The 17084-nt window shown below is 40.0% G+C and overlaps 1 protein-coding gene across 2 annotated transcripts in view; it reads left to right on the top strand.

Annotated features, from left to right (window-relative positions):
- The window catches only part of LYPLA1 (lysophospholipase 1), a 35567-nt gene that overhangs the window by 5424 nt on the left and 13059 nt on the right, over window positions 1-17084 (top strand). Inside the window, exon 3 of one of the 2 annotated variants that reach the window (XM_002758904.7) lies at window positions 15346-15411. The exons of the other annotated variant lie outside the window; for it this stretch is intronic. Within the exon in view, the coding sequence (XP_002758950.4) occupies window positions 15346-15411 (66 nt within the window). The remainder of the gene's footprint in view (window positions 1-15345; window positions 15412-17084) is intronic. 2 annotated transcript variants of the gene reach the window in all.

Raw genomic sequence — 17084 nt, 5'->3', positions numbered from 1 at the left:
AACTCTCCTGCCTCAGCCTCCCAAGTAGCTGAGACTACCACACCCAGCTAATATTTGTTCTTTTAGTAGACACGGGGGTTTCACCATGTTAGCCAGGCCAGTCTGGAACTCCTGACCTCAAGTGATCTGCCTGCCTAGGCCTCCCAAAGTGCTGGAATTACAGGCATGAGCCACTTCACCCAGCCTGTAGTGCTTTTATCCAAATAATTCTTACAGTGCTTAATGATGGCCCCAAAGGGCAAGAGAAGTGATGTCAGCATATTGTTGTAGTTTTATTATTGTTTATCTCTTCCTATGCCTAATTTATACATTAAACTTTATCACAGGTATTATGTATAGAAAAAAACATAGTATATATAGGGTTTGGTGATATCCATGGATTCAGGCATCCACTACGGGTTTTAGAGCATCCCCTACTGTTTATTTCTGGAATTTTCCATTTAATATTTTTGAACCACAGTTGACTGTGGGCAGCTGAAACCATGGAAAACAGAACTTCGGGTGAGAAGGACTAGAGTATTTAAACATTATGTAGTCAAGGAACAGTTATCCCATTACATTTAACATTTAGTATTATCTAATATACTCATATTCAATCTTTGCTAGATTGTTCCATTAATATTCTATGTAGCTATCTCCACCCTAGTTACACATTGCATTAGTTATCACATCTCTTTAGTCTTTTTTGTCTCTTTTAATCTGGAGCAATTCCCTAGATTTTCTTTGTTTTTCATGATGCTGACACTTCTGCAGAGAACAGGTGAGTCCTTTAATTTAGGTTTGTTTGATATTTCCTCATGACTAGATTCAGTTCATGCAATTCTGATATAAATACTCTGTAAACAATATGTCCTATTCACTGCACACATCAGTAGACTAATGATGCCGAGTCCCTTTATTGATGTAACTTGGATGACTTGATTAAGGTGGTATGTTCCAGGTCTCTACTGCAGTTACTTTCCTTTTGTAATTAAAAAGCAAGTTATGGGGAGATACTTTTGACTATGCAAATTGTTCATCAAGCTTTCATCCAGTGTTTTTACCATCCATTGATAATTCTTGCTTGAGTCAATCATTTCTACAATATTTTTTAGTTCTGTCATTACTTTTTTTTGTCATTTTGTTTATTAATCTGCTACACTCCATTTAGTTAGTATGGACTCAGATTTCTTTTCTATTTATTTATTTATTTGCTTATTTTTCGAGACAGAGTCTGTAGCCCAGGCATGCTGGAGTGCAGCGGTGCAATCTCGGCTCACCGCAACCTCCGCCTCCTTGGTTCAAGCAATTCTCCTGCCTCAGCCTCCCAAGTAGCTGGGACTGCAGGTGCATGCCACCATGCCCAGCTAATTTTTTGTATTTTTAGTAGAGATGGGGTTTCGCCATGTTGGCCAGGCTGGTCTCAAACTCCTGACCTCAAAGTGATGTGTCCACCTTGGCCTCCAAAAGTGCTGTGATTACAGATATAAACCACTGTGCCCAGCCCGGACTCAGATTTATTTAATGGGTTGTGTTCTGTTATGTATGTCTTAAACTTTTTAACTTTTCATTTTAAAATAACTTAATATTTACATAAAAGTTACAGAAATAGCATTTATAGTTCCTTTTACCAGATTACCCAATTGTTAATGTTTCTGAACTATTAACAAATAAGTTGCAGATGTGTTGCCTTATTACATCTTAATTCTTTGGTGTACATTTTTAAGTATGAGGACACTCCCCTATAACCATCATTAAGAAGTTAACATTGATCGGAGACTACAATCTAATCCACCAACTCCATTCACATTTTATTCACTTGAGCCAATGCTGTTCTTTATCAGTCCAGGATTATGTAGTGCCTTTAGTTACCATTTCTCCTTAGTTTTCTTTATTCTGAAGCAGTCCTTGTCTTTCATGACTTTGACACTTTTCAAGAAGACAGGCCGGGTGTGGTAATACCAGTGCTTTGGGAAGCTGAGCACAAGAATCATTTGAGCCTGAGCAACAGCCAGACCCTGTCTCTACAAAAAAAAAAAGTGTAGGCCGGTTACTTTGTAGAATGTCCCTAAGTCTGGGGTGATTTGGGTTTATCTGATGTATGTGAGTTACTCCTTTTTGACAGGAACACGACAGGGGTGTTGCTGTGTCCATCACAGAGCATCATATTAGGTAGACGTCGTGATGATTTTGTTGTTACTGATGTTGTGTTTTATCACCTGGTTAAGATGGTGTCTGCCAGGTTTCTCCATTAAAGTATAACACATGAAATATTTAAAATATTGAATATATAATTATTTAAAAATATTTTGTAGGGAGATACCTTGATATTATAACATTCCTGATCCCTACCATTTGTTCACCCATGGATTTAGCACCCATTAATGATTATTGCCAGAATCTATTATTTTGGTAGTTGCCAGATATCTTATGATATTTAAATATTTAAAGTTAAAATATCTTTTAAAAATTTCCTTTATTCTGGCCGGGTGCAGTGGCTCATGCCTGTAATCCCAGCACTTTGGGAGTCCAAGGCATCTGGATCATCTGAGGTCAGTAGTTTAAGACCAGCCTGGCCAACATGACGAAACCTCGACTCTACTAAGAATACAAGAATTAGCTGGGCAGGATGGTGCACACCTGTTGTCCCATCTACTAGGGAGGTGGAGGTTGCAGTGAGCTGAGATGGCACCACTGCACTCCAGCCTGGATGCCAGTGAGATTCAGTCTCCAAGAAAAAAAAAAATTTTCCTTTATTCTGGATTTATTCTTTAGCAGTCTACTGTGGAGTAGAGCCTTTCCTTTCTCTCTTATTTATTACATATGTACATACTCATTTGTTTTAAAATTTTACATCAGTACAGACTCTTGGATTCCTGTTGTTTTCAGAGGATAACAATTAATTGTTAAGCCAGTTATTTATTTTGATACTCAAATGGTCCTTTAGTTGGCCACAGTAACCATTTCAAGCTGCTGCTCAGTTTCTTTTGGATATATCCTCATCCTTACTTGATCACTTCCTCATTTTATGGTATAAGATTTTTTCCTGGGATCATCTATATTTTTCTTGCTCTAGTTCTGGATGCAGCCATTTTTCTAAGAACACTGGCTCCTTTTAGCAGTGAGAGCTGGGTGCTGTGTGTGCTCCCAGATCTAGACTCTTGGCGGTAGATAGAGCTAGGAGTATGTGCCCTTACATACATATGTACACACATAACCAGTTTTAGTATTTATAAGTATTCAAAATCTTGTTTATAATGATTCCTCCAATTGCCGCCCAGCACCACAGGGTTTATTATAGCCTTCTCCCTTTCCATATTGGTAATTCCGTGAGGAACCTGTCTCCTGTTCTGGGGGTTCTGGCTAACAGTGCAGCTCTTGAGCGCCCCCTTCCAGTTGCCCCAGTTCACAGTTATGCTTCATTTGTGGGGACCTCTCCCCATCTGCTGAACATGACACCTGAAAGTTCAGTTCCAATTAAGGGGAAACTGGGAGGAGGAAAGGCCAGGTGGAAAGCTTGGTTATCTTCATGTGCTCCCCTCCCTGCTACCCCTTAGCCCCGATGTATTTCAGGAGTTACTTGTCTGTATTACCAGTCCCTGTGAGATTTCCTAGGCCAAGGAGATTATGAAAGTGTAGAGATGAATGTTTGAAAGTTAAAGAAGTGGTTGACTGTATCAGATTTTACTGAGAGGTCAATCAAGGTGAGGATTGAAGATGAATTGGCAACATGGATATGTTTTGTGACCATAATAAGTTTACAAGTCTTCTTCTAATCAACAGCTATTAATAATAGAATTATAGAATGTGATCTGGAGATCATTTAATTACAAGGAATGGAAAACTCGTCAGCTAGCTTAAACAGAAATTAGAATTTGTGGAAGGATAGAAGGACAGCCCACTAGCATATAAAGTGCATGAAGGTAAAGGTTTCTTTAAGAAACTTTCATTAAGATAAAATTCACATACCATAAAATTTACCTGAGCACAGGGATTTTTTGTTTTCTGTTAAATTGATACTGTATTCCCAGTGCTAGAATAGTATAGGACATGTAATAGCACTAAGTATTTGGACAAATAAATGAATAAATAAGGAATTAAAGGGCGAGACATATGAGGAGCATCAGTCACCACATGTATTAGTTTCCTGAGGCTGCCATTACAAATAACCACAAACTAGATGACTTAAACAACAGAAATTCATTCTCACAGTTAAACAGGCCAAAAGTCCAAAATGAAGCTGTCAGCAGGGCCACCTGCATTCTCTCTAATGGAAGATCCATCCTTGCCTGTTCCAGTTTCTCATAGCTCCCTGCTTTCCTTGGCCTCAGGCAGCATACTTCCAACTTCTGCCTCTGTCTTCATGTGACCTTCTTTGCTGTGTATGTGTCCTCTCCTCCTCTTAGGAGGACACCAGTTATTGGATTTAGGGCTCACCCTAATCCAGTGTGATCTCATCTCAACCCTTAACTAAGGAAATCTGCCAAGAGCCTGTTTCTAAATAAAGTCACATTCTGAGGTTTCAGGTGGCTGTGAATTTGAGGGGAACACTGTTCAACTACACCATAATTCTCACTACCTTTCTCTGGCCTTGTGGTCTCTCACTTGCTTCTTTCTGTAGATTTGCATAATTCTCTGTCGACACACTCTTATCATCCAAAAGTGAATGATCGTAGCTCTTATATCAGCCCGAGTTCTGGTGTTCAGTCAAGAATCTGATCTGTCTTAGGTCATTTTTTTTCTTGTCTAGTTAGTTGGTAAGACTGATTGGGACTGATAGGAGAGTCCTTAAGAATAATACATGAATGAGGATAAGGATGAGTGGCGTTTCTTGTACAAACCTGGACAGAATCTCTTGGAGTTTTTAGTTCTACACCCATATTACTATAGGATAATGAATAAATGGAAGTAATGCTTTAGTTACTCTGCAGGTTTTTGTTTGTCTGTTTGTTTTGAGACAGAGTCTTGCTCTGTCATCTAGGCTGGAGTGCAGTGGCATGGTCTCAGCTCACTGTAACCTCTGCCTCCCAGGTTCAAGCAATTCTCTGCCTCAGCCTCCCAAGTAGCTGGGATTTCAGGTACCTGCCACCACGCCTGGCTAATTTTTTGTATTTTTAGTAGAGCTGGAGTTTCACCATCTTGACTAGGCTGGTCTTGAACTCCTGACCTTGTGATCCACTCACCTCAACCTCTCAAAGTGCTGGGATTACAGGCATGAGTCACCATGCCTGGCCTGGAGTCAGATTTCTATAACCTGTATAGACCTTTGAATTATCCAGTACAACCAGCTATAGGTTATGGATGGGAAAACTGAGAACTAGAAAGGCATTGATTTTCATACTATAGCATGCATCAAAATCACCTGAAAGGCTTGATTCTTGGGTACCACTGCCAGCTTCTGATTGAGTGGGTTTGGAATAAGGCCCAGGAATTTACATTTCTTTCTTTCTTTTGAGACAGGGTCTGTCACTCAGTTGCCCAGGCTGGAGTGCAGTGGCATGAACACAGCTCACTGCAGCCTTGACCTCCTGGGCTCAAGTGATCTTCCCACCTCAGTCTCCCAGGTGGCCGCAAGTATAGCTGTGCACCACTGTGTCTGGCTGTTTCTTAGTTTTTGTAGAGATAGGGGCTCAGTATGTTGCCCAGGTTAGTCTAACTCCTGGTTTCAAGCCATCCCCCCGCCTGGGCCTCCCAAAGTGCTGGGATTATGGGCATGAGCCACTGTATTTGGCCAGAATTGCATTTCTTTCTTTCTTTCTTTCTTTTTTTTTTTGAGGCAGAGTTTCGCTCTTGTTACCCAGGCTGGAGTGCAATGGCGCGATCTCGGCTCACCGCATCTCTGCCTCCTGGGTTCAGGCAATTCTCCTGCCTCAGCCTCCCGAGTAGCTGGGATTACGGGCACGCGCCACCATGCCCAGCTAATTTTTTGTACTTTTAGTAGAGACGGGGTTTCACCATGTTGACCAGGATGGTCTCGATCTGTTGACCTTATGATCCACCCGCCTCAGCCTCCCAGAGTGCTGGGATTACAGGCGTGAGCCACCACGCCCGGCCCCAGAATTTGCATTTCCAAAAAGTTCTCACTGGATACTGAAGCTACAGGTCTGGGGATCATACTTCTGAGAACCACTAGACTGACGGAACGGAGGGCACACTTTTAGATAGTGGCTGAGTGGGGACTAGAACCCAAGATTCCTATGCCTTTTTTTAATAAAAGGGTTTTTAGTCTTATCTTTTCTTTTCCTTTTTTCTTTTTTTTTTTTTTTTTGAGACAGGGTGTTGCTCTTGTTGCCCAGGCTAAAATGCAAATGGATTCTGAAACCGCAGAGAGTACCAAACCCTATGATATGAAGTTTTTTCCTATACATAGATACCTGTGATTAAGTTTAATTTATAAATTAGGCAGTAAGAGGTGAAAAACAGCAATAGAATGATTATAACAACATACTGTAACGAAAGTTATGTCAATTTGATCTCTCTGTCAAAATACATTCTTGTTTTGTACTCACCTATTTTTCAATGGTGGTTGAATGCAAGTAACAATTTAGAGAAAGCAAAACTATGGATGATGGGGAACTACTGTACTTACTGAGATATAATTCACATATCAAAAACTTCACTCTTTTATTCAATTCAGCATTTTTAGTATATTTACAGAGTTGTGCAAATATCACTACTGTCTTAATTCCAGAATATGCTCAAAATCTCCAACAGAAACCCAACATCCATCTGCAGACTACTTATTTCTCTCCTTGGCAACCACTGTCTCCTTTTGCTTCTGTGGATTTGCTTTTTCTAGATATTGTGTATAAATGGAATCAGATAATATTTGGTCTTTTGCATTTGGCTTCTTTCACTTTATAGAATAATATTTTTCAGGCTCATCTATGTTGTAACATGTACCAGTACTGCTTTCTTTCATTGCCAAGTAAATAATTACCTGAAAATGGTGTTGTGCACCTGTAGTCTCAGCTACTTGGGAGGCCGAGTCAGGAGGGTACTTACAGGCCAGGAGTTCGAGTCTAGCCTGGGCAGTACAGTGAGACTCTGTCTCTTAAAAAGAAAATTCACATAAAAACAATTCATTCATCAGTTAATGAACATTTGGATTGTTTCTACTTTTTGACTCTAATGAATAATACTACTCTGCACATTCATGTACAAGACTTTGTGTGCACATATGTTTTTAGTTCTCTGGGGTATATACCCAGGAGTCGAATTGCTGAGTCAATGGTAGCTCTATGAAGAACTCCAAGACAGTTTTAATAGCAGCTGTTGTTTTTACACTTCTACCAGCAGTGTGTGGGTGCTCTAATTTCTCCCCATCCTCATTAACACTTGTTATTGTCTTTTTGATTATGGCCATCCATGTGTATGTGAAGTGGTGTCTCTTTGTGGCTTTGATTTGCATTTCCCAGTGGCTAATGTTGAGCATCTTCTCATGTTCTTGTTGGTCATTTGCATATTTTCTTTGGAGAAATACCTGTTCAGATACTTTGCCCTTTTAAGAATTGGGTTGCATTTTTGTTGTTGATTTCTAAGAATTGTGTATATAGTCTGGACGTTGGGACTCCTGTCAGATACATTATTTGTAAATACTGTCTCCCATTCCGTGGGGTGGCTTTGCACTCTCTTGGTAGTATGTTTTGCAGCACCACAGTTTTTCATCCTGATGATTTTGTTTTATTTGAGATGGAGTTTTGCTCTGTAGCCCAGGCTGTAATGTAGTGGTGCAATCTCAGCTCACTGTAGTCTCTGCCGCCCGGGTTCCAGTGATTCTTCTCCTTGGCCTACCGGGTAGCTGGGATTACAGGCACACACTGCCATGCCTGCCCAGTTTACAAGTCTTTCACTTACTTTATTAAATTATTCCTCTAAGTATTTTATTCTTTTGGATACTATTATAAATGGAATTGTTGTCTTTATTACATTTTTATATTGTTCATTGCTAGTGTATAGAAATATGCATTTAAATTTTTTTATTTTTATTTTTATTTATTTGTTTGTTTGTTTATTTATTTATTTAGAGACAGAGTTTTGCTCTTGTTGCCCAGGCTGGAGTACAATGGTGCTATCGCTGCTCACTGCAACCTCCACCTCTCAGGTTCAAGCGATTCTCCTGCCTCAGCCTCCCAAGTAGCTGGGATTACAGGCACTCGCCACCACACCTGGCTAATTTTGCATTTTTAGGAGAGAGGGGTTTCTCCAAATTGGTCAGGCTGGTCTTGAACTCCTGACCTCAGGTGGTCCGCCCGCCTTGGCCTCCCAAAGTGCTGGGATTACAGGCGTGAGCCACTGTACCTGGCGGTTTCTTTTTTTTTTGAGGCAAAATCTCACTCTGTTGCCCAGGCTAGAATGCACTGGCATGATCTTGGCTCACTGCAACGTCTGCCTCCTGGGTTCAAGCGATTCTCTTGCCTTAGCCTCCCAAGTAGCTGGGATTACGGGCATGTGCCACTCTGCCTGGCTAATTTTTGTATTTTTAATACTGTTGGGGTTTCACCATGTTGGCCTGGCTGGTCTCGAACTCCTGACCTCAGGTCATCTTGCCTCCTCGGCCTCCCAAAAGTGCTAGGATTACAGGCGTGAACCAATGCACTGCACCCGGCCTGGGTAAATTTTTTGTAACCTGGGATCTTGCTGACCTCATTAGCTCTTAGGATGTTTTTGTAGATATCATAGGATTTTTCTGAATATAAGATCATAAGATACTGAGCTCACAAGCTCATGAGAGAGAATTTTACTGCTTCCTTTCCAATCCAGATGCCATGTATCTTGCCAGTTTCCCTGGCGACAATCTTCAGTAAATTAGAATATGGTATTTATTAACGTTTTTATGTTGAACCACTCTTGCATTCTAGGAAAATCCCTCTTGGTCATGGCGTATAATCCTAATTATATGTCAATAGATTTGGTTTGGTAGTTTTTAGGGCTTTGTATTTATATTCCTATGGGATAGAGTGTCATTTTCATTTTAAGACAAGGTCTCTGTCACCCAGGCTAGAGTGCAGTGGAGTGAACACAGCTCACTGCAGCCTCAACCTTCCAGGCTCAAACAATCCTCCAAGTATGCGGGACCGCAGGTGCACACCACCATGCCTGGCTAATTTTCTTATTTTTTTTTTGTAGAGTTGGGGTTTTACCGTCCTGCTTAGGCTGGTCTTGAACTCTTGGGCTCAAGCAGTCCCCCCTCCCACTTTGGCCTCCTAACGTGTTGAGATTACTTGGGATTATGGGTGTGAGCCATCACACCTGGCTTGTTATTTATTTATTTTTTTTTTTGAGAGAAAAAAAAGAAAGAGAGAAAGAAAAAAAAGAATGAAAGAGAAAGTAATTTTTTTTTGTTGCATGTATCTGTTGGTTTTGATATCAGAGTAATAATGGCCTGCCTTCTAAATGAGAAAGTGTTCTTCTTTTTTTGGGTGAAGAGGAATGAGAAGGATTCTTTTAACATTGGATGGGTAGACTTCATCTTGGAGCCATGTGGTATTTACTGGGCCTTTCCCTGTGAGACATTTTTGATTACTGATTCAATTTCTTATTATAGGCCTGTTCAGATTTTTTTTCTTGAATCCCTTTTTGGTAGTTTGTGTCCTACTAGGAATTTGTTTATTTAATCAAGTTTATCTAATTTATTATTATGTAATCATTCATACTATTCTCTTATAATCTTTTCTATGTGTCAAGTTAGTAGTAGTCTGTTCTTTGATTCCTGGTTGTAGTAATTTGAGTTTTCTCCTTTTTTTCCCCCTTGGTTGACTAGCTAAAGATTAGCCGTTTTTGTTCGTATTTTCAAAGAACTGACTTTTGGTTTAGTTGATAACGCCTCTCTCTCTCTCTCTCTCTCTCTCTCTCTCTCTCTCTCTCTCTCTCTCTCTCTGTCTTTTTTTTTTTTTTTTTTGAGACGGTGTGTCCCTCTTTTTGCCCAGGCTGGAGTGCAGTGGCTCCATCTTGGCTCACTGCAACCTCTGCCTCCCAGGTTCAAGCGATTCTCCTGTGTCAGCTAGGACTACAGGCATGTTCCATCACCCCTGGCTAGTTTTTCTATTTTTGATAGATTTGGGGTTTCACCATGTTGGCCAGACTGGTGTCAAACTCTGACCTCAAGTGATCCACTGCCTCGGCTTCCCAAGGTGCTGGGATTATAGGCATTAGCCACTGAAGCCTGGTCTCTATTGCATTTATTTCCACTCTAGTTTTCATTATTTTCTTCTTTCTGTTAACTTTGGGTTAGGGTGTATGTATGTGTGTGTTTTCAGGTAGAAGATTAGGTTGTTAATTTGAGGTCTTTATTTTAATATTAATTTAGTTTTTTGTCACCCAGGCTGGAGTGCAGTGGTGCTATCTCAACTCAGTGCAACCTCAGCCTCCAGAGTAGCTTGGATTACAGGTGTCCACTGCCATGCCTGGCTAATTTTTGCATTTTTAGTAGAGACAGGGTTTCACCATGTTGGCCAGGCTAGTCTTGAACTCCTGACCTCAAGTGATATACACACCTCCGCCTCCCAAAGTGCTGAGATTATAGGGGTGAGCCATTGTGCCTGGCCAGGGATCTTTATTTTAATTTAATTTTATTTATTTACTTATTTTTGAGATGGGGTCTCACTCTGTCGCCCAGGCTGGAGTGCAGTGGCGCGATCTTGGCTCATTGTAACCTCTGCCTGCAGGGTTTCAGCGATTCTTCTGCCTTAGCCTCCTGAGTAGCTGGTATTACAGGTGTGTGCTGCCATGTCTGGCTAATTTTTTGTATTTTTAATAGAGAAGGGGTTTCAGTATATTGGCCAGACTGGTCTCAAACTCCTGACCTCAAGTGATCCACCCACCTCAGCCTCCCAAAGTTCTGGGATTACAGGCGTGAGCCACTGTGCCAGCCCAACTTGAACATTTAACATTTGAATACTTGACTATATTATAATCCAATACAGTTTTCAAAAATAGCAAATCCAACTCAAAAGTTCTTACACCAAACCAATCTGAGTTTAGAACTGCTTAACAGTTACAAAGCAAAGCAACTGATAAATTCTCTACCCACCAGACCTAACTACTAAAGTATACATGGTCCCCAATTTACAGTGGTTAGACTTAAGATTTTTCAACTTTACAATGGCATGAAAGCAAAACATCGGTATGCCCCTCAACTTTTCGGCTTTGCCAGACGTGACCCCATTGTAAGTTGAGGTGTATCTCTATTCAGCTAAAGGTCACCAGATTTGGCTGAGTGTGGCCTTTTCTGGGCTACCTGCAGCTCACTGCTGATCTCATCCATTTAAATTGCTGGAATTCTAATTTATCAAATATTCTTTTTTCTGAACATTTTGGCATTTCAGTTTTTTTCATGTAGATTTCTCGTTGTACATTCTTACAAATGAATATTTGCAGACATTTTTTTCCTTAGAAAAAGCTTCTTAAAATGGTAATGTCACAAAAAGTCTTTTAAAAAATTAGGCCCTTGCATATATATTGTTAAATTAGTCTAGAAGGATATTTTAAAATCAGAGATAGAAGTTGAAGACACCTCTGATAAACTAGGTTAAGATCACATAGTGAAGAAATGATTGCTGTGCTCTGTATTTGAATGTTATCATGTAGCCCATAAGAACTCACAGAAAAATCAAATGACAGATATTATAATTTTAGGAATATTAGTCTAAGCAAATACAGTTCTAACTCATGCAAGCTAAAAATTATAATGAAAAGCTCGATTTTTCAGCCTGGTGTGGTGACCCACGCCTGTAATCCCAGCTACTTGTGAGGCTAAGGCAGGAGAATTGCTTGAACCTGGGAGGCAGAGATTGCAGTGAGCCAAGATCGCACAATTGCACTCCAGCCTGGTCAACAAAGCAAGACTCGGTCTCAAAAAAAAAAAGAAACAAAGAAAAAAGGAAAACTCAATTTTTCATAATATGAATAAACAAAGAGTTCCCAGCTTATTATGGCTAAATTTATGATTTTTTCACTTTGTGATGGATTTATCATGATGTAAATCCTCCTTAAGTTGAGAAGTATCTGCATATCAAAAAATATTTCACAAGAGTGGTCAGTAATTGTTTTCTGTAAAGGACTAAAGGAGTCAACATTTTAGCCTTTGCCAGCCAGAAGATCTCTGTTGCAGCTAGTCAGCCACTCAGGATGAAAATTAACCATAGATAACATGTAAACAAATGGACGTGCTTCATTTTGGTTCCATGTGAATTTTAAAACATTGTTTTTTAATTTTGTGAAAAACATCATTGGCAGTTTGAAAGGAATAGCTGGTTTTTAGATTTTTTTTTTTAATTGCAGCTAGCATTTATTTTTATTTTTTTATTGCATTTCAGGTTTTGGGGTACATTTGCAGAACATGCAAGATAGTTGCATAGGTATACACGTGGCAGTGTGATTTGCTGTCTTCCTCCCCTTCACCCACATCTGGCGTTTCTTCCCATGCTATCCCTCCCCAGCTCCCCACCGCCGCTGTCCCTCCCCCCCGCCGCTGTCCCTCCCCTATTCCCCCCAATAGACCCCATTGTGTAGTGTTCCCCTCCATGTGTTCATGTGTTCTCATTGTTCGTCACCCACCTATGAGTGAGAATGTGCAGTATTTCATTTTGTTCTTGTGTCAGTTTGCTGAGAATGATGTTCTCCAGATTCATCGATGTCCCTACAAAGGACACGAACTCATCGTTTTTGATTGCTGCATAACAATCCATGGTGTATATGTTACACATTTTTCCAGTCCAGTCTATCATCGATGGGCATTTGGGTTTGTTCCAGGTCTTTGCTATTGTAAACAGTGCTGCAGTGAACATTCGTGTGCATGTGTCCTTATAGTAGAACGATTTATAGTCCTTTGGATATATACCCAGTAATGGGATTGCTGGGTCAAATGGAATTTCTATTTCTAGGTCTTTGAGGAATCGCCACACTGTTTTCCACAATGGTTGAACTAATTTGCACTCCCACCAACAGTGTAAAAGTGTTTTTATTTCTCCACATCCTCTCCAGGTTCTGTTGTCTCCAGATTTTTTAATGATCACCATTCTAACTGGTGTGAGATGGTATCTCAATGTAGTTTTGATTTGCATTTCTCTGATGACCAGTGATGATGAGCATTTTTTCATATGTTTGTTGGCCTCATGTATGTCTTCTTTTGTAAAGTGTCTGTTCATATCTTTTGCCCATTTTTGAATGGGCTTGTTTGTTTTTTTCTTGTAAGTCTGTTTGAGTTCTTTGTAAATTCTGGATATCAGCCCTTTGTCACATGGGTAAACTGCAAAAATTTTTTCCCATTCTGTTGGTTGCTGATTCACTCTAGTGACTGGTTCTTTTACCGTGCAGAAGCTGTGGAGTTTGATTAGGTCCCATTTGTCTATTTTGGCTTTTGCTGCCAATGCTTTTGGTGTTTTGGTCATGAAGTCCTTGCCTACTCCTATGTCCTGAATGGTTTTACCTAGATTTTCTTCTAGGGTCTTTATGGTGCCAGGTCTTATGTTTAAATCTTTAATCCATCTGGAGTTAATTTTAGTGTAAGGTATCAGGAAGGGGTCCAGTTTCTGCTTTCTGCACATGGCTAGCCAGTTTTCCCAACACCATTTATTAAACAGGGAGTCCTTTCCCCATTGCTTGTTTTTGTCAGGTTTATCAAATATTGTATGGTTGTAGATATGCTGTGTTGCCTCCGATGCCTCTGTTCTGTTCCATTGGTCTATATCTCTGTTTTGGTACCAGTATCATGCTGTTTTGATTACTGTAGCCTTGTAGTATAGTTTGAAGTCCAGTAGTGTGATGCCTCCTGCTGTGTTCTTCTTGCTTAGAATTGACTTGGCTATGCAGGCTCTCTTTTGGTTCCCTATGAAGTTCATGGTGTTTTTTTCCAGTTCTGTGAAGAAAGTCATTGGTAGCTTGATGGGGATAGCATTGATTCTATAAATTACTTTGGGCAGTATGGCCATTTTCACGATATTGATTCTTCCTAACCATGAACATGGACTGTTTCTCCATCTGTTTATGTCCTCTCTGATTTTGTTGAGCAGTGGTTTGTAGTTCTCCTTGAAGAGGTCCCTTACATTCCTTGTGAGTTGTATTCCTAGGTATTTTATTCTCTTTGTAGCAATTGCGAATGGCAGTTCGTTCTTGATTTGGCTCTCTTTAAGTCTGTTATTGGTGTATAGGAATGCTTGTGATTTTTGCACATTGATTTTATATCCTGAGACTTTGCTGAAGTTGCTTATGAGTTTCAGGACTTTCTGGGCTGAGGCAATGGGGTCTTCTAGATATACTATCATGCCGTCTGCAAATGGAGACAATTTGGCTTTCTCCTTTCCTAATCGAATACCCTTTATTTCTTTTTCTTGCCTGATTGCTCTGGCTAGAACTTCCAGTACTATATTGAATTGGAGTGGTAAGAGAGGGCATCCTCGTCTAGTGCCAGATTTCAAAGGGAATGCTTCCAGTTTTTGCCCATTCAGTATGATATTGGCTGTTGGTTTGTTATAAATAGCTTTTATTATTTTGAGATACGTTCCATCAATACCGAGTTTATTGAGGGTTTTTAGCATAAAAGCCTGTTGAATTTTGTCAAAGGCGATTTTTAGATTTTTAGTATAGATAGGGTTTCACTGGGTTGGCCAGGCTGGTCTTGAACTCCTGATCTCGTGATCTGCCTGCCTTGGCCTCCCAAAGCGCTGGGATTATAGGCGTGAGCCACTGTGCCCGGCCGAGGCTTTTTTTTTTAATGTAAAATGTAAATTATATTATTTGTCTTGCCTACTTTATAAACATATTGTATCAAGAGATTTTAAAAATATATCTCTACTTTGGAAAATTTGAAGCCCTGTGGAAATATCTGAAGGGGCATACATTACTGTTCAGAAATCTGAGAAATCATCTTTATCCCTAGGTAAAACTAAACTAACTGTTGGGTTGTTTTTAGATTCATGGTGTTGTTTTAATAGTATTGAGGACCCACATTTCTTTTGTTTTTTTTGAGACAGAGTCTCACGCCAGGCTGGAGTGTAGCTCACTGTAACCTCCGCCTCCCGAGTTCAAGCAATTCTCCTACCTCAGCCTCCCGAGTAGCTAGGACTACAGGTGTGCACCACCACGCCCAGCTAATTTTTGTATTTTTAGTAGAGACAGGGTTTCACCATGTTGGTCAGGATGGTCTCGATCTCTTGACCTCGTGATCTGCCCACCTCGGCCTCCCAAAGTGTTGGGATTACAGGCGTGAGCCAGAGGACCCACATTTTAAAGATATTTTTATCTTCACAGTTTTTTAAAGTACTATTTACCTTTATCTTCACAGGTTTTTAAAGTATTGTTCTACTACTAACTTATTGGGATTTAAAACAGTATATAATAGCATTATTCAAATGATTTTTCCACTAGGCACGGATGGGCAGAAGCCTTTGCAGGTATCAGAAGTTCACATATCAAATATATCTGCCCGCATGCGTGAGTATTTCTGATCTTCAGGCTTGTAATTCAGAGTCTAGAGAGGAGCAATTGTCATTGTTTTACCTTTCCAGAAAAGTATTTAAATATAATTAATTTTTATTATTTAAATATTGTTTAAAAATGAAGTTTAGTTGAATTCCTTAAAACTTCATAAAATAATTTCTTAAATTGATTTTTTTTACATTTTCTCTTTTGTTAAGCAATTTAAAGTATTTCTCTCTTTAAGGCCAGAAAAAATATTATTTTTATTTATTTATTTTTGAGATGGAGTCTCGCTCTGTCACCCAGGCTGGAGTGCAGTGGTGTGATCTTGGCTCACTGCAACCTCCACCTCCTGGGTTCTAGCGAGTCTCCTGCTTCAGCCTCCTGAGTAGCTGGGATTACACATGTGTGCCACCATGCCCAGCTAATTTTTATAATTTTAGTAGACACAGGATTTCACCATGTTGGCCAGGTTAGTCTCAAATGGCTGACATCAGGTGATCCACCTGCCTTGGCCTCCCAGAAAAATTATTTTACATATACAAATACCCATAAAGTTCTAGGATATCACCAGGATATCTCTGAAGGGGAATTACCTGTTAGATTTGTGAGAAATCTTTATTATGTTGAAACCACTCTTTAATTTTATCATTTAGAGGCAACGTGTTGTACTGTGGAAAGAACACAGACTTTGGAAAATGATAGGTTTGGTTTTGAATTCTGGCTCTGAAAGTATTTGTGGATGTCAAAAAGAAATTAGTAAGTTTTGAACAAACTTAGAAAATCAATAAGATTGGCACATTGGGTCCAGCTTGTCCAACCTGTGGCCCAGGTCAGCTTTGAATGCAGCCCAGTACAAATTGTAAGCTTTCTGAAAACATGAGATTTTTTTTTGCTATTTTTAGATATTATTTTATTTTAATTTTAGCTCATCAGCTCTTGTTAAGTGTTGATGTATTTTTATATGCGACCCAAGACAATTCTTCTTTCAATGTAGCCCAAGGAAACCAAGTGATTGGACACCCTTGTTTTAGATCAAAAGTTTGCTGATAAGCAGTAGCCATGGAGAAAGAAGACCAGAGGGATTGGACATACTCATATAAGTTAGTAATCATCCTCAGAAGTGGGAGTAGCAGTAAAGTTGGGACAGATACATGAACATGAAAGAGGGAATGGGAAGAAGAACAGCTGAGAAGAGGATAAGAAAACATTTCTTCCTTTTTAAATCCTGAAATAGAGGGTCTGTCTTACCTCTGTAGGCTACAGTGAATACTGTGGCTAGGGTTGCTATGTCCTGTATTATTCTGCTCAAGCCAGAGACAGAATTTTTTTTTTTAAGAAGGAGTCCTGCTCTGTTGCCCAGGCTGGAGTGCGGTGGCACTCGATCTCGAATCACTGCAACCTCTGCCTCCCAAGTTCAAACGATTCTTCTGCCTTAGGCTCCTAAGTAGCTGGGACTACAGGCATGTGCCACCACTCCTGTCAGATTTTTGTATTTTCACCATATTGGCCAAGCTGGGCTCGAACTCCTGACTTCGTGATCTGCCTGCCTTTGCCTCCCAAAGTGCCGGGATTATAGGCGTGATCCACTGCGCCTGGCCCATCATAGATTTGAATGGCTGTAATGGACAGTTAGGCAAATTTTGGATTCCCCTTATTTATTTAGAGGTCTCTTAATTAAGTGAGTA

This window comes from Callithrix jacchus, chromosome 16 (genome assembly GCF_049354715.1).
Source record: "Callithrix jacchus isolate 240 chromosome 16, calJac240_pri, whole genome shotgun sequence".
In the NCBI taxonomy this organism is placed as follows: Eukaryota; Metazoa; Chordata; class Mammalia; order Primates; family Cebidae; genus Callithrix; species Callithrix jacchus.
Note: the sequence above shows the minus strand (reverse complement) of the source record. Positions and strands in the feature narration are given on the sequence as shown.